Source organism: Littorina saxatilis, linkage group LG2 (genome assembly GCF_037325665.1).
Source record: "Littorina saxatilis isolate snail1 linkage group LG2, US_GU_Lsax_2.0, whole genome shotgun sequence".
NCBI lineage: Eukaryota > Metazoa > Mollusca > Gastropoda > Littorinimorpha > Littorinidae > Littorina > Littorina saxatilis.
In genome coordinates, this window is record NC_090246.1 from 9,048,469 (window position 1) to 9,073,230 (window position 24,762).

At 42.2% G+C, this 24,762-nt stretch overlaps 2 protein-coding genes across 3 annotated transcripts in view; one reads left to right on the forward strand and one right to left on the reverse strand.

Annotated features, from left to right (window-relative positions):
* Nucleotides 1-547: 547 nt before the first annotated feature.
* On the forward strand, nucleotides 548-24,481 carry LOC138958138 (meiosis inhibitor protein 1-like). 2 transcript variants are annotated; one of them, XM_070329216.1, is made up of 29 exons: nucleotides 548-804; nucleotides 1,153-1,194; nucleotides 2,019-2,092; nucleotides 2,703-2,802; nucleotides 3,263-3,475; nucleotides 4,304-4,507; nucleotides 5,139-5,184; nucleotides 5,567-5,637; nucleotides 5,966-6,065; nucleotides 6,679-6,813; nucleotides 7,977-8,156; nucleotides 8,915-8,990; nucleotides 9,720-9,880; nucleotides 10,312-10,442; nucleotides 11,596-11,695; nucleotides 11,998-12,112; nucleotides 12,544-12,598; nucleotides 13,311-13,435; nucleotides 16,313-16,432; nucleotides 16,975-17,055; nucleotides 17,326-17,428; nucleotides 17,941-18,048; nucleotides 18,645-18,755; nucleotides 19,634-19,767; nucleotides 20,870-21,106; nucleotides 21,646-21,727; nucleotides 22,843-22,949; nucleotides 24,007-24,123; nucleotides 24,344-24,481. In XM_070329216.1, the coding sequence occupies exons 1-29, from the start codon at nucleotides 549-551 to the stop codon at nucleotides 24,449-24,451; spliced, it is 3,492 nt and encodes a 1,163-aa protein (XP_070185317.1). In that variant the 5' UTR covers nucleotide 548; the 3' UTR covers nucleotides 24,452-24,481. The 2 variants fall into 2 exon arrangements, with proteins under 2 accessions (XP_070185317.1, XP_070185318.1); XM_070329217.1 differs by having other exon boundaries at nucleotides 17,329-17,428.
* LOC138958139 (transducin beta-like protein 3) overlaps nucleotides 24,200-24,762 on the reverse strand; it is a 30,229-nt gene continuing 29,666 nt past the window's right edge. Inside the window, exon 22 of the mRNA XM_070329218.1 lies at nucleotides 24,200-24,590. Coding sequence (XP_070185319.1) covers nucleotides 24,508-24,590 — 83 coding nt within the window. The 3' untranslated portion in view covers nucleotides 24,200-24,507. The remainder of the gene's footprint in view (nucleotides 24,591-24,762) is intronic.

The window sequence follows — 24,762 nt, forward strand, 5'->3', positions numbered from 1 at the left end:
CTCTCTCTCACTCCCTCCCTCCCTCTCTCTCCCTTTCTCACTCATTCTCTCTCTCTCTCTCTCTCTGCTCTCTCTCTTTCCCTCTCTCTCTCTCTCTCTCTCTCTCTCTCTCTCTCTCTCTCTCTCTCTCTCTCTCTCTCTCTCTCTCTCTCTCTCTCTTAGCCTGACTGTCCTCCTCCGCCCTCCCGGCTCCTCCTCCACCTCCTTAGTCGTGTCACCTGTCGAGACTAGTTTAAGTGTACATCGCCAGGCAGCCTCTCAAAGTCAAAGTGACCAATCGAGCATAATTATGCAAATGTATAATTTGGAAAACTTGACATGCGTAGAAAAAATGTACCGTTAAGTTATTGTAATATGTGCGTGCGTGTGTATGTGTACGTGTATGTATGTATATATATAGGCCTATATGTGTGTGTACGTGTGTGTGTGTGAGTGTTTCTGTGTTTGTGTGTGTGTGTGTGTGTGTCTGTGTCTGTGAGGGTCGGTTGGCCAGTATGCACGTGCACCTTCTCAGTTTTGGATTGTTGTGTTCTTGTGCGCGGTACAGAATGGAAATATTCCCCAACCCAACAAGAAGTCATTACATCCACGATGACCTTTGGTGTATTGTGACCAGTGCAAACCAACTCCCCCTGTGCTTAGCGTGTCTGGTTGAGCACCTGGAAGATGAGTCCATGACAGTAGTGCAGAAGCAGTTCAACCTTGCGCTCCTGGCGGATACTGTTAAGCCTGAGTGCTATGAAGTGGCTCACCTGCTGAGGGAGCACCCTCTCGTGTGTCAACATATCCTCAACATCATCACAGGTCTGTCGCAGCAACCACTTAAAATAAGTTGTTTGGTGAGTGACTGAGGAATTTAATGAGTGAGTGGACTTGCTTTACAACACATCAATACGCATACCATATTTTGGGTCCAGGGACTTTTTTTTGCAAAACAAAAACAAACAAAAAAAGCCAGTCGAATTTGTGTGGAATGCCTTTTATAATTTTTAAGCAGAACGTAATTTGTGCTGTTCCCTCCCCCGAAAAAAACCCAGAAAATGCACTCAATTGAACTAACCGCCGGTTTGCTGAACATTCTTCCTGTTGCAAGACTTGAATTGTTAAGATTATAGTGCTCTTTTGTAACCACCTGTATGGTCACTGTTCCAGATCAGTACACTGACAAAAGCTTCCAGACAGTGTCAGTGCAGAGTAAGTGGGTAATTTTTCATCAGTTATGAGTCCATAGAAATGTTACAGTAGAAGGCGTATTTATTGATAAGCTTGTTTGAAATCATACTTTTTAAGTGAGTCACTTTTCAGGTAAAATTGAAGCTTTAAACTATACCTTTAACCTTCACCGGTTGAGCTTTGGACCAAACAGTCCGGATGATGTGGTTTGTGACAAATATCGCAATTTTACACCAAAGTGTATAATGTATCACGCTTCTCTCGTTTCTTAGTAGACCGTCTTCGGTCATTGACGCATAATTTTTACGGTTTTGATCTGACGCATTTTTCTTGCCCCTGGCCGATCGATTGTCCCATATATAAAATATGGTGGAGCTCTTCTGACTGAACAATTGTTGTTGTTGTTGCGAAGACATTCAGACCTATACATATGTTCAGTCCAGGTCCAACTGACATATATATGATCCTCTTAGTCTGGGAACAACACTGTACAATGGTACCAAATAACGTTAATCAGGGGTGGATCAAGGAGTAATGGAGGGGGGGGTCCAAATTGTGACCGGGGTCATGGGGCCGCCTAGGCCTTGATGAGGCGATGCCCCCAGATGCTCAAGAAAATGTAACTTTACGAACCAGTACATTGTAGGCATTACCTGGAAGATAACAAGGTTATTAACTAGTGTAAATCTATTCCAATTTTTTGTTTAGGGGGGGGGCGTGTTCCGGAACCCCGGGACCCCCCCCCCCCCCCCATTAGATCCGCCCCTGTTTATAGAAGAACATATAGAGCTGAAGCTGTACAAAATTGTTTTGATTATTCAATAAATGCTTTGTATTGTGTGCAGTTTGTGTCCAGCTTATGGACACCTTGCAGTCGGAGGATCTCTACGTGTACTTGCTAAACATTTTTGAGCATCAGGTCTTGTAATATAATCTTTTTCCGTCATTAAATCACCCAGTTACATTAAAACTTTAAAAAAAACATCAGTCAAGGAATCTCGAGGTATAGACTTATATTTGAATTCGGCCCATCTCTAGAGCAACGCATCGGCGCTGATTCAACTCAGAGCAAAATATTATACGTGAAAGGCGCACATTACTAATGTTATTAGTGAAACATTAATCAAGAACAATTCTGTTATGCATATTAACTGAGAAAATAGTTTGCTAATTATGCCATGAAATGAATCCCAAAAACAATCATTATCTCGCTTGTGTCTTCAGAGCGAGCTTCTGGACACTTTGTCAGATAAGTTTGTTTTCTGTATTATAAGTATTTGTCTGTCTGTCTGTCTGTCTGTCTGTCTGTCTGTCTGTCTGTCTGTCTGTCTGTCTGTCTGTCTGTCTGTCTGTCCACTTAGAAGACCGCTGGGTCGAAGATCAGTGAACGTAACGTTTTGTTTTGTTATAGATATATCGTTCCAATATCATACCTTTCTTGTTTTTCTGATTCATGAAAATGAACGTCCCAGATGCTTCAGTATAGGAATTTGAATCGACTGAAATAATGATTTGTTTTATCCATGCAGGTGCAAAATGACCACAACGCGGTTCCGTTTGTGGTCGCTGCGCTCGGAAAGCTGTCCGTGGTCTCATCAGCCTACGTTCTGACGCTGATTCTCTCACACGGTTAGTGGATCCGGAAGAGCATATAGGTTTGCAAAAAAATTATACACACAAACTAAAGCCAAACAGTACACCTTATATGAAATAACATTTAACGGTACTCATTCTTTACAAACTGTTCGTGAATGTCACTTTAAAAAAATCTCAGTTTTTTTGTGTTTGATTGTCACAAAGCACTGTGCTGTATGGACTGTTTGGGTTTCACGATACTGAATAGCGTTGATTCAAATTTTGAACTTCTCGTTCCATGTCTACACCAAGTCTGTGTGGGAAAGCACATACATGCACGAGCATCCCAATGTTGGTACTTAGAGTTTCTCTCGTGCCCGAGAGTAAAATGTTGCATATTTGACAGAGAACTTGCTGATTTTTACTGCTGAACAGGGTAACATTGTGCATACTCAGGGATTTGACAGAAGTGATGTTACTCCTGAAAACAAGATACATTGTGCATTTTTGACAGAGCACTTGCTGATGTCACTCCTCGGGACACATGCGTACCGTGACTCGCACGAGGACGATGCGTCAGACTGCTCACTGCTGTTTTTGCTGATCCGTCTGTTCGACGTGGACATCCTGCCTGCAGTACCGCCACAAGCACCGCCTCTGGTGGAACGCTGTCTCGTGACTTGCATCTCCTCCTCCCAGTCTGTAGACCTGCAGACCAACGCTTTGGGTCAGTTGTGTGTGTATGGGGATGGGGTGGGGTGTACATGATGTGTTGGCTATGTGTGTGCGTGTGTGCGTGTGTGTGTGTGTGTGTGTGTGTGTGTTAGTGTGCGTGCGTGCGTGTGTTTGCCGTCTGTCTGTCTGTCTGTCTGTCTGTGTGCGTCTGCGGGTGTGTGGAACACTTGACTTGTCACGTGCATCGGGGAAGGGGGGGTTGGGTATGTATATTTTTTGTCTTGAATCCTCATGCAATGTTGGGCTGCTTAGTTGTCACTGAGGATAATGTGCAACAATGATGTTGCGTTACCCTCTCAACTTCTATTCGTTCTCCTGCAAGGGCGTCTTCGTGCGCGTACAGCCAGTGAGACTTTGGGAAACTGGAGATTGTTTTTTTATACATGACATTTGCAGGGATGTCGTGGTTCACCCAAATCCCGAAACTTCTTTTAAATCGTCGAAATGTGTGGCCCTTCTGCTCTCGTTTAAACGTGTCTCGTCAGCTGAAGACAGTTACTCTTACCTTCTCTTTCAGCCTTGTTAAAGAGACTGGGGAGCGCGGAGTGTTGCCTGCAGAAAGACAGTGGCAGCTGGGCGGCCCTGCTGATGTGGTGGTTCAAACCTCTCTTTGTCGGCAAGAAGGACTTTTAGTTGACAATGACTCTTGTCTTGTCTTTCAGCCTTGTTAAAGAGACTGGCGAGCACGGAGTGTTGCCTACAGGAAGACAGTGGCAGCTGGTGTGGTTCAAACGTGTCTTTGTCAGCATGAAAGAATTGCATTGTGAAATGAGGTGTTCTACCCTTTTCAGTTGACAGTGACTCTTGCCTTCTCTTTCAGCCTTGTTAAAGAGACTGGCGAGCACGGAGTGTTGCCTGCAGGAAGACAGTGGCAGCTGGGCGGCCCTGCTGATATGGTTCAAGCGTGTCTTTGTCGGCAAGAAGGAGGTGTTGGTCACCGCTGCGGCCCAGTGCCTGGCCATCATTGCAAGCAATCCCAGGCATGTCAACGTCGTTCGTCTCATTTTGGACAGTGACCTTCCAGGTAAATGCGAGTTTGGCAGTGTGATTATGTGAAAGGAGCCACTAGGCTAATTCATTTCAAGACACATTTAAGATTGTGTATTCTGTATTCTGTAGGGTTGTCATAAATGGTGGTTTATCTGTACCTTGTCATATACAGTCTGTTTCAAGAACAGCCGTAGTAGTTTAGAAACAACAATACGCCCCAAGATGCCATATCTTCAGTTCTTTTGGACATGATCAGTTTGAGCATGCTTTTTCTCAGTAGACCATAACATTGACACAAGACCCAGTTGAAATAATTATACCTGTATCGCTTTAATTTTAAAGCTGACTTATTGGGAATTTCCGCATTAGGTAAGGGACGACAAGTACGAATACAAGATAGTGAATAAGTAGTTATCGTCGCGTCATATGATGCAGGAGCTCTGTGTTTGTCCTGATACCAGTGAGTTTTCTGATAAACCGCATTTTGGTATACAATACTGAACCATAGCAGTCTCCTTAGTTTCTCTTTGGAGAAAACTGGTCCAGTTGATCTGATTTTATGGTGTTTGTCCGACTTCACACCTACTTGAAACTTTTTTGAGCTGGTTAGTGCTCGGTTTGATAATTATGCTGTTGTGGATTAATCGAATCTCATTCTGTTTCAGAATTTCTCTTTGAATCGCTTCATACCTTGAACATTGCTCAGCTAGAGTGAGATATTATCCATATTTGTCTGTGTCTGTTTGTCTGCTTGCCTGTCTATCTCCTTTCCACGCATGCACACACACACACACAAACACACACACGTACGCACGCACACACATGCACGCAACACGAGCGCACGTGCGCACACACACACACACACACACACACACACACACACACACACACACACAGAGTGCGTCTCGCAACATTAGTGCTTTTTTATGATTTAAAACGCTCTGTACACATAGACCAGACATACAAAATCAAGCATTCATACTATCTGAATCAACCAAAAGCTCTCAGATATACAAGTACATTAAATTAGTAATTAGTGAATGGTAATGCAAAACTGTAAATGTAATCGTTTGCTGTTTTTTTGCATCACCAGAGCTATCTTCAAATGCTTGGAGTTGCTTGCGGAACATGACTTGTTCTTCAGAAAGTGCCATGCAGTTTACGGTAGGCATACCATATCAGCAAAACTGGGATTCCACTGATAGATTTAATAGATTATTTACTAAACTTTGTAATATTGACCTTCATATTTGGTGTAACCTACGAGAAGGAAAACGTTGTTGTTGTTGTTGTTGTTGTTGTTGTTGTTGAAAAAAGTCATACCATATACAAGTCAAGACTCTTCTTTTTGGGGCGCTTTGTAGCCAAAAATCTGCTGCTGAGTGGCGCAATCGCGTTGAGCGTCACGTTAGGAGTTATCTCAAAATTCATCCGGATTGAGTGGCGCTAGAATAATCGGTAGATGCGGCACTTAACCCTTTGGCTCTTGCAGGTCTGGAGTCTATTCTCCGCTCCCTAGACGTCGCCTTGGATTCACACAACGTTGCTGTTCTCGTGAAAGGTTTTACCCTCCTCGCCAATATACTTCAAAGGTAACAGATTTGGAGATTAGAATGAAGATATTACCTTTGCTGTCGAAATAAATGTCAAGTTGGGGGTATATTGAATATCATGAAATGTTGAGTAAAATACACTAAGCTATATACACACTGTTGAGCAAATGGTTAGATTTGTAAGAATTTGACGCATCACTTTACTAGTTTGCGTGACTCGATTTTGATAAGAATTATCTAGTGTGAGATGCATATAGCTTGTCAAAAGAGAGTAGAAAATCAACAATAGCATGTTAGCCTCTGTGAACATCTGCAGACATCTATGTGTGTGTGTGGTTGTATGTGTGTTTGTGTATGTGTGTCTGTGTGTGTGTCTGTCTGTGTGTCTGTCAGTGTGTGTGTTTGTATGTATGTGGCTATGTTTCTGTGCATACGTAAGTGCCTCGGCATACGCTTGAGTGCAGCAGTGTGTACATCTACTTGTGTCCGTGTGTCTTAGTGTGTCTTGTGTCTCTGTGTGTGTATGTCTTTGTCTCAGTGTCTGTGTCTGTGTGTGTTTGTATGTCTGTGTCTATGTTTGTGTGTATGCGCGGGGACCTCTGCGTATGCTTGTGTGTATATCTGTCTCAGTGTCGACCTGTGTGTGTGGCAGGCAGCCGAGCGGTGTGCCAGTGTGTGTGAACACAAGCAGCACAGAGATGACACTGTCAGTGATCACTAAGGGCGCTCAGTGCCACGCGCTGCAAGTGGCCCTGCCAGCCATCACTGCGGCTACAGCTTTGTTGAGGTAGGCCGGTATTGTTTAAAACACTGCACACACAAGGTTAGCTTAGTATAATAATAATTATAGACAAAACCGCGAAAAATTCATGAGTACCTACTACGTCGACGCATAGACCTGGTCGACGTACTGGTCTCAAGTTCGCTGTGGACAGACAAAGGAATAATTACTGATGAGACAAAGCCCTGTAAAGAACGTAGCTGAAACTTGAAGGCGTTGAATTGCATCTCTTCATTACAATGGCGAGTCAAAAGGAATCGGAGACATGCATATATATGGTTGTTTTGCAGGCTTCGTAAAGAGGGGATAGCCGCGAATATAATAGCCGACAATCAAGCATTTTAAAAATCATGTTTCGTCGGTTTTTGAGTCACTTGAGAAAAAGTGACTCTATGTAATCGGTCAGTGTTAGTCTGTCCGGCCGGCCGTCCGGCCGGCCGGCCGGCCGTCCGTAGACACCACCTTAACGTTGGACTTTTCTCGGAAACTATCAAAGCGATCGGGCTCATATTTTGTTTAGTCGTGACCTCCAATGACCTCTACACTTTAACGATGGTTTCGTTGACCTTTGACCTTTTTCAAGGTCACAGGTCAGCGTCAAAGGAAAAATTAGACATTTTATATCTTTGACAAAGTTCATCGGATGTGATTGAAACTTTGTAGGATTATTCTTTACATCAAAGTATTTACATCTGTAGCCTTTTACGAACGTTATCAGAAAAACAAGGGAGATAACTAGCCTTTTCTGTTCGGCAACACACAACTTAACGTTGGGCTTTTCTCGGAAACTATAAAAGTGACCGGGCTCAAATTTTATGTGAACGTGACTCATTGTGTTGTGAATAGCAATTTCTTCCTGTCCATCTGATGCCTCATATAATATTCAGAACTGCGAAAGTGACTCGATCGAGCGTTTGCTCTTCTTGTTTAATACTCACCATGAAATTAGTGAATCAGTAAAAACAATGACCAAAATGCACAACCAACTTTTCATTTCTGTGTGAACGTTGCCAGTGATAGCAGTGGCCAATTCGGGACATGCCGTGGGTTTTTGCGGCCAGCGTAACAAAGAGAAAGAGGGAAAATGTTCTCGGCTCGTTCGGCAGGAAGGACTTAACATTTTCTTATGCGCCAACAACCCCCGTGTCGTTCGCCCTTTTCATTGGCAGGGACTCCAGCGTTGTGGGACATCAGCCAATGAAATACCTGCAAAGCCTCGTGGAGGCGGGACTAGAGAAAGTGGGAGGAGCTATATGGAGAGGAGAGGCGGGCTCAGTTCTGGCCAGTCTTCAAGTAACAGAGCAGCAACTTTTGGAAACTCTAATGGATCTTCTGGCTGCAATCATCAAGTCTGTTGCATCCTGTTTTAGTTCGGGGGTATTTTTGTGCGTGAAAAAAGAGGGGAGAGAGAGAGAGAGAGAGAGAGAGAGAGAGAGAGAGAGAGAGAGAGAGAGAGAGAGAGAGAGAGAGAGAGATAGATAGTCTATGCTACACCTTCTTTAAGGTGGCGTAAACGCTACACAGTCACACAAACGGATGCACCCCCTCTCTCTCTGTCTTACGCATGTCACTCAGTGTGTGAGTTTGTGTGTGTGTGTGTGTGTGTGTGTGCCACGGTGTGACAGTGTGTGTGTGTGACAGTGTGTGTGTGTGTGACGGTGTGTGTGTGTGTGTGCATGCGCACGCGCGCGGATTTGTGTTTGTGTGTGTGAGTGGGAGAGAGAGAGACAGTGGGACAGAAAGAGAATCAGCGAGGGAGAGAAAATGTGTGTATGTGTGTGTGTGCGTGTGTGTGTGTGTGAGAGAGAGAGAGAGAGCTTTTTTTCATGTTACTTACACGTATCGTTTAATTATAACGGGTCAGTTGGCCTATACAATATATTTGTTTGAGTTCTGAGTTCTTACGCACGTACACACAAACATACCCACACTCGTGAGGAAATCATACATCTTCACTGAAACGACATCACTCTTACTTCCTCAAGCAGGTAAGGTAGCCTACTCGCACAGAGCCATGAGGCACTCTGAGTTGAACACATTATTTTTGCTTCAGTTGATTATCTTGTTTCTTTGTGTATCAAGTTTGAAGGTGATCATTGTGTTTCAGGCTGGAGATTGAGGAGAAGGATGTTCTCGTTACTCGTGTTTTGGAAGATTGTCACAACATCATTTCCTACGTCGGTGTAAGGGAGTTACCGTTCTTCGCTCTATTCACATTATTATCAAAACAAACTTATATGAAGTCTTATATCGCGCGCGTATCTCCAGACTCGGACTCAAGGCGCAGGGATCTATTTATGCCGTGTGAGATGGAATGTGAATCAGTAAAAACAATGACCAAAATGCACATAATTATGCAACTGTCTTTAGTTACAAGAAAGTGTTTTATGAAGACACATTATGAGCAAAAGAGAACTGGTATTGCTGTACACTTTGACTCATACACAGATCCAACAGCCTGCCTGCTTCCCGCACGAACAGAATGGGAACATTACATTTTTGTTGAATTGATTTCGCTGATTGGATTAGGAGCCATTTATAAATTCAATCAGAAAAAAGATCCCCACTCTGTGCAGAAAACAATCAGGTTGCAGATTTTAAATACTGTCTTTTGGTAACGAGCACATTCCCATGCTGTTTTGCTGTCCCGTCAGCATCTCCGTGCTCGTTCTTTATCGTGCATCCTCATAATTATTTCCTTTTGAGATTTTTATTTTATTTTCATGTTTTTACTAAGCTGCACATTTTGTTCAAAGAGCTGATAAAAAATCAGGATGCTGCATCCATGGAGTTTCTTTGACATTTAATTATTTTTATGCTCAACCATTGTAATCCGTGTTATAATTTCTGGTGTGTCCTAATATGTTTGCCTCTCTATTGATCCGTAATAATTTTGAACTTGTTTGTTGTAGGATCACTTTGCAGCTTGTGACCGAAGTACGCTTGGAAGCGTGTTGCATTTTCTGAACAGTCTGTACGAGAGTCAAGGCAGAGACAGGCTACAGGACTTGTCTGAAAGGGTCGTGTCCTGTGGATTCATTGTGCAGCTTTTCATTACAAAATCAGAATTCAGGTATGCATGTTTTTGCAGGTTTTTTTTTTAAACACGTACGCACACTGCACGGCAAACAAAGTGTATACAAAAAGTACAAGTGTTACAACATTTTTTGGCGTAATCGAAATAACGTTAAATAAGTCAATTGACACTGAGTCAAAGGGAACTCTGGCAACAGTCGTGTAGTTTTATCGACGAAGATCTCTGTAATAGACGAACTCCGGAAATAACTCTGTCGAGTTCGTATTGGTTGTGAAAGAGTGAATAATCTTGCTTGTCCACGTGTTTCAGACACGTCCCTCGCTAGTGACTGGCCTGTGATGTCACGTGACAAAGTACTAAGGAGTGACACCAATAGTACACAGTACAAGCAGGAGTATTCACCAGTGTACAACCCATACAAACCCGAAAGAGTTATTTCCGAACATCGTTTTTTTCTTTTTTTGCAGAAGTAACCTGGATTTGTTGAGCGCTGCAGCGAGTTTTGCTTCCAACGTGTTTGACGTGCTGGTGAGAGAGAATGTTCCTCAGTGTCAGTCGCTTCCCGGTCCTCTCAAGACGGGACTCAGAAATCTCTCCTGTGAGTTGCTGGGTACCAGCTCTGCTTATGGTTTTAGAATGTATTTCCCATCACTGATCATCACTATTTTTACCTTATATAATACCGGCAGGGTTGGCCTAGTGGTAAGGCGTCCGCCCCGTGATCGGGAGGTCGTGGGTTCGAACCCCGGCCAGGTCATACCTAAGACTTTCAAATTGGCAATCTAGTGGCTGCTCAGCCTGGCGTCTGGCATTATGGGGTTAGTGCTAGGACTGGTTGGTCCGGTGTCAGAATAATGTGACTGGGTGAGACATGAAGCCTGTGCTGCGACTTCAACGTCTTGTGTGTGGCGCACGTTATATGTCAAAGCTGCACCGCCCTGATATGGCCCTTCGTGGTCGGCTGGGCGTTAAGCAAAAAAACAAACAAACCTTATATAATTCTAAGGTGCCTTTCTTGTATAAATAAGTTTTTCCTTCTCAGTAAGAGAAAGAAGCAGACCAGTCCGACGGGGGAACATTTGAGATCAACCATGGAAGCATGACTCAGTTGAATCAGGACAAAAACCCGCGCAAAAGTCAAGTATTAGCGCTTTGCAAAGGGTACCTTTCGTCTGTCCTCTAATAAGGCATCAGCATGCTAGACTTCTTTGATGTAGCACCAGAGATGGCAATAGAGGCTCTAAACAATTTCATCCTGTCATGAGCCTGGAACCAGAAATGCTCACAACAGTAGAAATGGTTGGTTATTGAGCGCGAGACTTGCAGTTTAACTTCCGTGTCTTTGGACGGTTACGTACTTTGCCGCTCCATATAAGGGAAACCAACAAGTTTCTTTGAGCTTTTAGTCCAATTATAGGTTTATCACACCTTATTATATTGCACATGAAGTTTTCAACGATTTAAAAAAAAAAATTTAAAAAAAAAAGAGGCTCTAAACAGCTCCATTCCAAATAACAGCGTCGCCTGGTGTATCTTATTCTCCTCACTTCACACCCCGTCTTTGCAGGTCAAAAACAAAGAACTGAAACAATTATTTATACTTCCACAGACAAGACTTTACTAAATGCTGTGTTGATTTTTGTGTTAGTTATGGAGTGTTTAGAAGACGCAGGAACTGAACCCTTCTCTGTGTGTGCGTGCGTGCATATGTACGTGTATGCGTGCGCATGTGCGTTTGTGTGTGTGTTCAGTCAAGGGCAGCATTCAGCAGACTGTGGAGAACATAAGAGAGGAGGAAGCAGCGGACGCCCTCTGCATGATCTTCTATTTCTCCTGCTTGAATGACGCACAGTAAGCACGTCTTTCTTTCTCCGTCTCTGCATTCGTGTGTGTGCGTGCGTGTGTTTTTGCGTACGTGTGTACCATTGAGTGCCTGTGTGCGTGTGCTTTCAGGTTTTAATTTATACATATATTGTTTAAAGCAATGCATTTTCGTTTGACGTTTACGTGTGCTGATTTTGTCATGAAGGATTTGTAAAACCGCATGATTGTATGTCCTCGTTATGTGCGTGCATGTATGCGGTGTGCGTTGTCTGTTTGTCTGCGTATGTTGGCGTTCTTCAGTTGCATATACACGAATCCCTCTTTTCCAGGATTTTTTCTGCATCCCACATACTGTACGCAGTGAGAGATCTTCATGCAAGGCAGGTGTTGACGTGTGCCTCTCACAAACCTCTGACATCCAGATTTCTTCTTTACGTTCTGGCGGTAAGTTTCAGCTTGTTACTCTGTGATTCAGGCTTTTTGCCCATACAACTGACAGCTTGGTGCATGTTTAGAAACTAGATGTTTTCTATGTCGAGAAAAAACAAACAACTGCAGGAGAATTCATATCATCTCCACAAAGATGTTGCCGTAGCTATGATTAGTCTTCTAAGGCAAATTTGTTGAAATGGCTTGACAATTTTCGACAATTTTCAGAACTTTCAGACAATCTTTGACGTCAACTTTTTTCCAACGCGAAAAACTTCGGCAAATCTACCAAAAAGAACGGCATTTTTTTCCCGCGAGTTTAAAAGAAGTTTTAAAGACATTTCGCAAGGTAACTAAAATGACAGTTCAATTGTTAAAGTAATTTACCCGGCAATCGACTCCATTTTAGAGTCTGACATGTTGTCTTTCTCGTTGCTTTTTCTCAGTGGGCAAGTACTCAGTCCGATACAGAAACAGACTGTACCCCTGAAGACAGCACTGGTGGGTTTTGTTTATCGTACTCCGTTCATAATTTATATTTTTGTTTAGTGCTTTGTTGTTGTTGGTGTTGGTGTTGTTGTTGTTGTTGTATGTTTGGCTTGGTGGTTGCGTGTTTGATTGTCTTTTGTCGTATGGCATTTTTGTCAAAGGTTGTACACAAGTTTTGTTGTTGTTACTTGTTGTTGTCTTCACTATTATTAATTTTAACCTTTGTTGGTTCTTATTTTTGTTTTGCCTAAAACAGGCTGTGGATCAGTGTTAATTACGTCTTGGAAGTCAAACTACATGCTAAAATGAACTCGCTTGAAGGTATCATTCGGTCTGTTTCCTTCACACCCCTCGCTAGTGATTGCCCCCCCCCCCCCCCCCCCCCCAATATCTGTACGATGTTTTGCAAGAAAACTGTCACTCTCTCACAACCCATACAAACCCGACGGAGTTATTCTGAAAATCGTCTAATTAGAGCTGGTTTCAGTATAAAACAGTGATCCAAACTGACGCGGTCCTTTTCTGACACTCTATTACTTGTGTGTGTGTGTGTGTGTGTGTGTGTGTGTGTGTGTGTGTGTGTGTGTGTGTGTGTGTGTGTGTGTGTGTGTGTGTGTGTGTGTGTGTGTGTGTGTGTGTGTGACTGTGACGGTGTCTGCGTGCGTGTGTGTGACTGTGTCTATATGCTAGTGTATATATACCTTGTGTTTTTCACCTGTTCCAGTGGAGACAGCCGTGATGCAGCAGGTTTCCGAGTTACCTGTAGAGGTGTGGGCCACCCCTCGCCCCCAGCTCTTCCTCTGGCTCTTCCACTCTCCTCACAGGGCGCAGGGGCCTGGGGCCGCCCTGGTCAGTTTGTTCTGCTCTTGCTTTTCACCTTTTAAAACAGGATGAGGATAAGATTTTATATAGTCCTGTGAGGTTACCCTCATGGAAGTTCGGGCTGCTTTCTCTCTGGGGGAAAGCGAGCTGCCATACAGTACGGCGCTACCTTTTTTACATTTAGTCAAGTTTTGACTAAATGTTTTAGCATAGAGGGGGGAATCGAGACGAGGGTCGTGGTGTATGTGTGTGTGTGTGTGTATGTGTGTGTCTGTCTGTCTGTCTGTCTGTCTGTCTGTCTGTGTGTGTGTGTGTAGAGCGATTCAGACTAAACTACTGGGCCGATCTTTATGAAATTTGACATGAGAGTTCCTGGGTATGATATCCCCGGACTTTTTTTTTCATGTTTTCGATAAATACCTTTGATGACGTCATATCCGGCTTTTTGTAAAAGTTGAGGCGGCACTGTCACACCCTCATTTTTCCATTAAATTGATTGAAATTTTGGCAAAGCAATCTTCGACGAAGGCCGGGGTTTGGTATTGCATTTCAGCTTGGTGGCTTAAAATCTAATGAGTGAGTTTGGTCATTAAAAATCAGAAAATTGTAAAAAAAATATTTTTTTTATAAAACGATCCAAATTTACGTTTATCTTATTCTTCATCATTTTCTGTTTCCAAAAACATATACATATGTTATATTCGGATTTAAAACAAGCTCTGAAAATGAAAAATATTAAAATTATTATTAAAATTAAATTTCCGAAATCGATTTAAAAACAATTTCATCTTATTCCTTGTGGGTTCCTGATTCCAAAAACATATAAAAAACACGCTCAGAAAGTTAAAAAGAAGAGAGGTACAGAAAAGCGTGCTATCCTTCTCAGCGCAATCGCTACCGCGCCAATCAGGCTCGTCACTTTCACTGCCTGTGCATCGAGCGGTGGACTGACGATGCTACGAGTATACGCTCTTGCTGTAAAAATGCAGTGAGTTCAGTTTCATTCTGTTAGTTCGACAGCTTGACTAAATGTTGTAATTTCGCCTTACGCGACTTGTTCTTTTTATATTTAGTCAAGTTTTGACTAAATATTTTATCATCGAGGGGGAATCGAAACGAGGGTCGTGGTGTATGTGCGTGTGTGTGTGCGTGTGTGTGTGTGTGTGTGTGTGTGTGTGTGTGTGTGTGTCTGTGTGTGTGTGTAGAGCGATTCAGACTAAACTACTGGACCGATCTTTATGAAATTTGACATGAGAGTTCCTGGGTATGATATCCCCATACGTTTTTTTCATTTTTTTGATAAATGTCTTTGATGACGTCATATCCGGCTTTTCGTGAAAGTTGAGGCGGCACTGTCACGCCCTCATTTTTCAACCAAATTGGTTGAAAGTTTGGTCAAGTAATCTTCGACGAAGCCCGGACTTCGGTATTGCATTTCAGCTTGGTGGCTTAAAAATTAATTAATGACTTTGGTCATTAAAAATCTGAAAATTGTAAAAAATAATAAAAATTTATAAAACGATCTAAATTTACGTTCATCTTATTCTCCATCATTTGCTGATTCCAAAAACATATAAATATGTTATATTCGGATTAAAAACAAGCTCTGAAAATTAAATATATAAAAATTATTATCAAAATTAAATTGTCCAAATCAATTTGAAAACACTTTCATCTTATTCCTTGTCGGTTCCTGATTCCAAAAACATATAGATATGATATGTTTGGATTAAAAACACGCTCAGAAAGTTAAAACAAAGAGAGGTACAGAAAAGCGTGCTATCCTTCTTAGCGCAACTACTACCCCGCTCTTCTTGTCAATTTCACTGCCTTTGCCATGAGCGGTGGACTGACGATGCTACGAGTATACGGTCTTGCTGAAAAATGGCATTGCGTTCAGTTTCATTCTGTGAGTTCGACAGCTACTTGACTAAATATTGTATTTTCGCCTTACGCGACTTGTTTCTTTACATTTAGTCAAGGTTTGTTGCTTTTTCCTGCATGCGTGTATTTATGTATTCAGAGATAGTGTTCTCGCAGCCAATGGTGAGAAAACTTAAGTTAGTTGCAGAAAGAAACACTTTTGCTGAAAAAGGTCATTTTCTGCTAAATTTTATTTTCTGCAGGCAAATCTGGAAAATAGACGACTTATGTTTATGTTTGCAGTTCATTTGAGGAAAATTTAATGCAGCAGAAAAGACTAACAGAGCAGTTTTCTGCAGAAACACACACACACTGCGGCATAAAGCTGTTCGTTACTTACTACACATGTAAATGGGACGGCCTGACCTTCGTTTCTATCATTTACCAGCCAAGCTCATACATTTTAGCGAAGCTCATGCATTTCAAAAATCCCAAAACAAATACTCCCAACGTTCCAAAATTCAGAATCAACATTGTTCGGAACGAGCTTCTGGACAATTTGTCAGATAAGTTTATTTTCTGTATAATAAGTATTCGTCTATCAGTCCACTTATATTTAATATATTATATTAAAAGTAGGATATGCGCCGAAATGGCTGCGATCTGCTGGCCGATGTGAATGCGTGATGTATTGTGTAAAAAAAATCCATCTCACACGGCATAAATAAATCCCTGCGTCTTGAATATGTGCGCGATATAAATTGCATAAAATAAAAATAAAAAAATAAAAAAATAAATCCCTGCGCTTAGAACTGTACCCACGGAATACGCGCGATATAAGCCTCATATTGATTGATTGATTGATTGATATTAAATATTAAGGCAAATACCGCTGGGTTGAAGATCAGTGACCGTAACGTTTTGCTTTGTCACAATTAAACGTTCCTATGACATAGGCCTACCTGCTTGTTGTTTTATTCATGCATTTCAAATAAAGAACATAAACCGATATATATTGCGTTTTCCTGTGTGCATGTGTAGCTAGAGCACTGGCTTCTCCACACCAAAGGCAACATCCCAGCGGCAGACAGCAATGATTCTTCCCAACCTCATGTCATGCATACCTTGCTCCTTGGCCAGCACTTTACACCTGTTCTATTGGTATGTATTGTCTGTATCTGCATCTGACTTTGTGAACATTGTGAAACAGGATAGTCTTTGCAAAAGTTGAGGCCGTATTGTGGCGACCTCATTAAAAAAAAAAATATATATATAGAAATTTTGGTCAAACAATCTTTGACTCAATCCGTACTATGGGATTACATTTAAGCTCGAATATTTGTGTAAGATCAGTTTGCTCATTAAAAGTTGTGATTAAAATGAACTTTTCGCTAACAGATTCAAATACGATTGCATTGTATTCTTCATCATCTTCTGAATCCAAAAATACTGTTGTGTTTTGATTGAAAACAAGCTAAAAGATTAAGAAAATCCGTTTTATGCCAAATAGGTTCATTTGGCTTGTGTTACCAAGGTACTGTATCAGCTCTGTCTCGGCCGCAATGTTTCGGCCAGCCTATGATTTACTAGTCTGTGAAAAAATGCAATACGTTCAGTTTTATTCTGTAAAACCCACAAATTGACTAACTGTATCGATTTTGCTTTACGCGACTTTTTACAATTATTTTTTTATTGCATTGCAGGGTTTGATAACATCGCAGTCAGAGGAAATTTCCATGTTGGCCAAGAAACTCTTCGTAAGGTTGATTTCTGCACTGGAAATGGTAAGTTTACTAACCAGTTTACTAAATAGCAAGATTCCTACCTGTTTTTTAACACAACGTTGTGTATCGTTTGCGCGCGCGCGTGTCCGACAGTCCGTCATTCTGTCCGCCTCTCTGTCTATGTCATTGTGTAATGTAACGACTATGTCCGTGAGTGTTTATAGTGCGTGTGTCCGAGTATGCGTGTTCATATTACAGGTGACTTCATACTCAAAATGCAAGTCTGCATGTAAAGTTCAAGTTGCCTCTGACGAAATGTTTACTTGACAGCAGTCTGATGAACGTCAAACCGCCGCTCAGCTGATTCCTTCTGCTTATGAGGGAGTGATGTCCGTGTTCCAAGACCTGTTCATCAACACGCTTCATCAGTCACGTAATATTTGGTTTAAAGAGAATGTTATTCACACATGACAATACAAAAACATGCCTACAAAGGAGCACAACAAGGTAAAAATGCATAACGTGTGCTCACATAATCCTGACATGTTTCGTGGCGGTAATGTTTCACGCTTAACTCTCAGTTGACTTCATCCCTTTGCTACTTTTTTTCTGTGTTGATACAAATATTGATAGTGAGAAAATAAGACCACATGCACAGCCTGATCAAAGATCTTAAGATGCAGACTGTTAAGCTTTTGATGTTTGATCGGGAGATAATACTGGGAAAGATGGGGGTTTGGGGCTGGGTGGGGTTGAGAGACTTGAAAATCACCGAAAATCTTTCTTCAAGCTTACCAAGAATAACATAAGTAGACCTTTTAACTTTTGTATCTTCAGGACTAAGCGGCTTTTCTATTGATATATTTCGGGGAGAGAAGGAACCATGCATTTGTTTGGTGGCTGGCATATTTATTTAAACTGTAATCAAAACATTTTTCGGGGCAGGTCACGTGGTGAAGAACATTCTAGGTGTTATGACGTCACTGCTGCATCACCCACAGTATGACCACACAGACACAGACCACAACAAACAGCTGAGGGTCATTTACCATGGTCAGTGGCGCCTCATTTGTATTTTACATATTGCATAATACAAACCCTGGGGCAAACTGTTCCACCACAAGGCTGTTAGCGCAAAAACATGTTGAAGGAGGTCGGCTTAAAAGTCAGTGATGGGAACAACTAATTATTTATTTGAAAAGTTCTAGAGTACTTCGCTTGAACAGACTTTGGAAGCACTTGTTTCTTGTGACTTTTCTTGCAGAACAGAGCTCACACCTCTTTTCCAACAGTACACACGTGACGTTCTACGTAATAGGCTGAGTTGCGCTACACTGAGGAAAATGAGTACGCAAGCTGATTCAGTGTTAGTGAACTTAAAGAATTTGTTCAGTAAGTTTAATTTTATGCAAATCTCTAAGAACTGATATCACTGCAGTGAACAAATGAATGACTGCATTTGGGAAATGAATGATGGGAGATCTGGCGCTTTAAAAAAAAACCAATTAATTGACGGAGGTTCAGTCTAGTAACTATTTCGTTTTGTTTGTGAGTTCCACAAACTTACTTCCTTTGTTTTTTGACTCATGAAGGATAAAAGGCCAACTTTTTGTACAAACACTTAATTCACAAAACGTCACTGTTGTCAGGGGTCCATTTCTTGAGCAGTACGGATGAAAAAGATGACGACATCATCTTCAGTGGAATCACCTGGCTTCACGCTCTGTCCAAAGTCACAGATGAGGACCAAGACAAAGCCAGTGAGTTGTACACGCACATATACTTCAAGTGTTAGAAACAAAATAACAAGTCAACCAATCGCACAGTTGTCATGATTTAAGGGCACCTGTATTTTACTAGCATTGTCTCTGTGTAGCCCCAGCCCCCCACCCCCAACTGCATCGCCATGAACATGTTAAGACATCCCTTCCTTTTCACAATAAGTACGAATATAATTTCATCTCCCCCACAGCTTATCGTCATGCATATAATGAACATACTTTTACACCATGCTGCTATTGGCGGCATGCCCTCACGGGAGACAGAGGTCGACTTGAACATGAGCTTTGGGAGTCAAGTTAACCACGCGATCCCGCTCACCTGTAGTAAAAGTGTGCAAAAGTACAACAACAACAAAACTGAAAATATCAAACCAGGTATCAGGGCCGGACCAAATGAGTTGTAAGCGGGGGGTTCCTCCTTTTTTGGGGGGACAAATCAGCGAAGTGGCGAAGCAGGCGCGCGAACTAGGGGGGTCCGGGGGCATGCTCCCCCGGAAAATTTTTTGAAAAACAGTTAAAATCTGTGCAATCTGGTGCATTCTGGGCCTTGTTTTGAGGGTTAAGAGCAGCATTGTGGGGGGGGGGGGGGGGGGGGGGGGTACCTTTTTCTCATCGGATTTCACATTGAATAAAATTTGTTAGAGACACACCCAAAATTTGTTTAAAAAAAAACAAACAAAAAAACACTCAAAGCAAGGTACATGCTTTTTCCAGGGGGGGGTCCGGAACCCCTGGAACCCCCCCCCCTGGGTCCGGCCCTGGGTATAGCAGAAACTTTACGAGTCAGAATATATCTTAAGTATAGTACGCGTACGGCATATATAATGAAGTCTGTACTAGGCATTCTTTCGTTGCAGTCGTGCCCGTTCTCCTGCAGAACAGCGCCTTTCTAGAGCAGCTTGAGAGATGTCTTCAGGATGAAAACGACCAGCTGTCTTCTGCTGCATTGTCTCTTGTTAGCTGGGTTACATCTGCCTGCCCTGACTCATCAGTTCGTGAAAAACTGGCTCATTTTCAATTTAAATTTATTTTCTGTCTCTCTTTGTGTGTGTGTGTGTCTATAACGCACACCAACGCTCACACACGTGCGCGCGCGCTTTAGCATATTTACTGTGTGCTCTGCAATATTTCACAATGTCACACCTATTCCGATATTTCTTGACTGTCATCGGGGGTCTTGGGCAAAGACCGATGATTGGGATTGTCATAAAGAAAGGCGTTTTTGAGTCACTTGAGAAAAAGTGACTCTATGTAATCGGTCAGTGTTAGTCTGTCCGGCCGGCCGGCCGTCCGGCCGTCCGGCCGGCCGTCCGTAGACACCACCTTAACGTTGGACTTTTCTCGGAAACTATCAAAGCGATCGGGCTCATATTTTGTTTAGTCGTGACCTTCAATGACCTCTACACTTTAACGATGGTTTCGTTGACCTTTGACCTTTTTCAAGGTCACAGGTCAGCGTCAAAGGAAAAATTAGACATTTTATATCTTTTCTCGGAAACTATCAAAGCGATCGGGCTCATATTTTGTTTAGTCGTGACCTCCAATGACCTCTACACTTTAACGATGGTTTCGTTGACCTTTGACCTTTTTCAAGGTCACAGGTCAGCGTCAAAGGAAAAATTAGACATTTTATATCTTTGACAAAGTTCATCGGATGTGATTGAAACTTTGTAGGATTATTCTTTACATCAAAGTATTTACATCTGTAGCCTTTTACGAACGTTATCAGAAAAACAAGGGAGATAACTAGCCTTTTCTGTTCGGCAACACACAACTTAACGTTGGGCTTTTCTCGGAAACTATAAAAGTGACCGGGCTCAAATTTTATGTGAACGTGACTCATTGTGTTGTGAATAGCAATTTCTTCCTGTCCATCTGATGCCTCATATAATATTCAGAACTGCGAAAGTGACTCGATCGAGTGTTTGCTCTTCTTGTTTAACATTAATATTATATGTGTCACATTTATTGCCGCGTTTGGTATTGATACTAAATATGACGATGAGATTTCATATTTCAGAACTGTTTGAAAGATTTCAACTCGAGTGACTTATGATTTTAATTTGTCATATCCTTTGAGTTCTTTGTTTCAGAATTCCAACTCAATCAGAGTGAGCGTAGAGTTCATTATGAATACCCTGATTCGCCATACCTGTGAAAACATGGAAGCTGCTCTCAGGATGTTGCACCTGGCCTTGGATTCCAGGTGTTCAGGTGTGTCCGCACCTGTGACGTTCCACAGGTGTCGTGCCTTCCACACCGCGGGGTCACCCTTCACTGCTCAGGAACTGCGTCTCCTCTTCTGTCACATGCAGCAGTATGTCTGCTCGGTATGTATGCTGGCTTGTGTCTATGTGTACGGGTGGGTGGTTGCGTTGCGAGAGAGATAGAGGTCTATTTTGCATCTTTCCTGTACGGGAGGGGGAAGGGGGGGGGGGGGGCGGAGGGTGGTTGGGTTGAGAGAGAGAGAGAGAGAGAGAGAGAGAGAGAGAGAGAGAGTTAGAATTCACGCAGATAGTCGCTAAACAAGTTTCTTGGCGCAAGTATGAACAAGTAGATGGAACATCAACTATAAGTCATAAGATAGAGGCCCTGTTTTGCTTCTTTTCTAATGTGTGTAATATACCAGAATGCTGTTCTCGGAATGCTTGCTGGATATGTCAAAAGCCATACATATTAGCTACATTTATTCCCGTATGCGATGGCCAAGATAATTTTGACTATAAGGTATCAAGAAAACTTCTGTACAAGTCGGTTTGTAAGCAGCATACTATATCAAAAAGTAGCTCCAATTTTGAAAAGAGCATAGGATACTATTCTCATACGATCAAATATTCAGCTGTATGACTGTAGAGTTTTGGATTTGCAGGAAAACAGAGAGGTCCAGTTTTGTGCCGTGCAGTGTTACTTGAAACTGATCCAGCATGGCTTGGAGACTGATGACAACCTTGGTAACCATTTACTTACTGGATACAAGCTACACGGAAAGAAAAACCCAGCCCAAATACTTAAATCATTTTTGTAAAAAAGCAAATAATTTTCACCGTGCTTTTTGGGTAGTGGACGACCCAGAGCCTCACAAAAGTGTCTGTATCTTAGAAACTACTGGGAGTTTTTGATTCATGTAATTCTCCCACACCACAAGACCTTCTCATCGACCACTTTTAAGAGGATTATCTTTCTGGATCTGGATCTGGATAACCCGCCTGGGTTGGTGGTTGGCGGGTGCGCCACAGAAGCCGACGACGACTATCAACGTGACGTTTTTTGGGTGTGCGCATCTAAAAGAGTCTTAAAAGTTCACTGTACACAAGGTGGATATAGTGTACAACTCCAGCTGGTCTTCTTGCTGCTGTACTTGCGGTTTTAGTCCGTTTGCCCTAGAATGTAGGCTTTTCAAGCACAGTTAAAAAATGCTATGTTACAATGTTAAAAACTGGATAAAAACTACTGAGGCTCTCACACTGGTTTCTGCCCCCCTAACGCCGATGAGAAGGCGCTGGGCGTGGTCAAGGTGACGGTGGTTTCGCTCAAATTGTTCCACTCGATCACTGTCTTTATAAAGAACGAGTTCCTGTATTGATCAGTCTTTGAGGTAGGAGCTTTGAAACAGCGGCTGTTGTTGGTTGCCTGTCTCTGGAGGATGTTTTGGCTCTCATACCCCCTTTGTAAACAAACAAGTTAACGATGACTTACTTTGAGCTTCACAGTCCGGATAATGTGATCATGTGTGTCAAGAATTGGAGTAGAATTGAAGAAGGCCTTTTACAATGTTTATATATCCCTATTCGGACAGCTTCAGTCATGTATGACCCATACTATGCAAAGAGGCGTAAAAAGATGCTGTACTTTGCTACCATGTTCTTTGATAAGCCATCTTTACATATCAGCCTCGGGGAAGATCTCTTACAATGTCATTGTCCGATTTTTTTCTTGAAGAGAAAACAAAATGTCGATGTGCATGTGTCTTTTACCTTTTGCCACTTACAACTTTGCCATTACTATTTCACCAAAAGTGTACCTGTTATATGAACGTTTGCCAACTTTTAAGACTGATTTTTTACAGGGGAACATTTCCTTCACCATCCATGGAACTCACAACTGCTGTACTACCTCCTGTCGCACTCTTCCACGGGGGGGTTGCACCTCCATGTTGCAGAGCTTATAACACAGGTCCTACATCTTTTTCACTCACACTTCTTTGTTGCTTTAAGCAGGTACCATGGAACCCCCCTCTCAAGACCTTCAAAAATCTGAGAAAACCAGGTCTTAAAAAGGAGGTGGTCTTAAAATGGGGGTAAATTTACACAGGTTATGAACAGAATAATTTATGAGAAAACAGAGTCCCAAATGGGGTCATGGGGGGTCCCACTGTAACATAAAATTCATGCTCATAATCGTTCCTTTACTCAAACGTTTTGAATTTTTGAGTCAAAGCGAGATTCTGAAAGCATCTTGGTGACACCATATTTGTCAGTTCAGTTATTTTCATGCTCCACGTTTAGCAAGACTTTGCATAAATTAAATATGTCTGGGCACTACAAACTAATGCATATCGACATTGTCGTGACATTTTTGTGTTACTCCTTTTAGACAGCTTTTGAAGAGGACAACACTGATTATTTTTATTATGAAATAGTCTTTATATTCATTCCTGGTATGGATAGAAAGATAACAGAATATTAAATAATGTATTGTTAATCGCATTTAGCAGAATTCTTCTCATGGAGAACGATTTACTTACTCCAAAGCACAAAAACATCAAAATCGCCAAGAATCAAGGGGCGGGGATGTAGCTCAGTCGGTAGCGCGCTGGATTTGTATCCAGTTGGCCGCTGTCAGCGTGAGTTCGTCCCCACGTTCGGCGAGAGATTTATTTCTCAGAGTCAACTGTGTGCAGACTCTCCTCGGTGTCCGAACACCCCCGTGTGTACACGCAAGCACATTCAAGACCAAGTGCGCACGAAAAAGATCCTGTAATCCATGTCAGAGTTCGGTGGGTTATAGAAACACGAAAATACCCAGCATGCTTCCTCCGAAAACGGCGTATGGCTGCCTAAATGGCGGGGTAAAAAACGGTCATACACGTAAAATTCCACTCGTGCAAAAAAACATGAGTGTACGTGGGAGTTTCAGCCCACGAACGCAGAAGAAGCCAAGAATCAAGTTACACCAAAATTTCACCACATCAATATTAATTTCTGGTCCACAATGCAACTTGCACTTTCAGATATGGTGCGATGAAGATGAAGGCAATGCGGAAGTGGCAAAACTTGTTCTGGAGTCAGTACTTGCCAATGAGATCAGCTCTGACAACCAAGATGTCATGATGGTCCTTGTGCAAAAGGTATATCTTCAAACACATGCACACGCACACACAAATGCATCAACACATAGAAGTGAACCAACACACACCACTGACATTTTTCTTTGCATGATCTGTATTGCAAACAGGTAAACATCAAACACACACAAACATACATGCACACACACACACACACTCTCTCTCTCTTCCATTTGTTATTGAGCACAGCTGAATCTTTCCAATGCCTATTTTTTGTTTGCAGGCCAAGCCTCTATGTACAGACAAGGACCTTCTAGAAAAGTCTATATGCAAACTTGCATCTCTTGAAGACTCTCTGTCGTTCTCACAGAACACACTGACATCCTCTTGAAAGAATGTCCATTCCAAGAATGCCGTGTTTTCTCTCTTAGCGCTCATCTCTCAACTTTATGCAGTCTTCATGTGCTGCCTTGTGTAGTCTGCAAAAGTTGCTTGTTGTTGCAGTCGATTTAATCGTTGATAATGTCGATCTGAAACAGAAGTGTGAAATACATGTACATTTTGTACACTTCAAACTGATTGCTGATTGCCTGTCGAGTTGAAATGACATGTCTTCATGTGCACTTTAAAACCTATACAGACAGCTCGTTGCTGATTGCCTGTCGAGTTGAAATGACATGTCTTCATGTGCACTTTAAAACC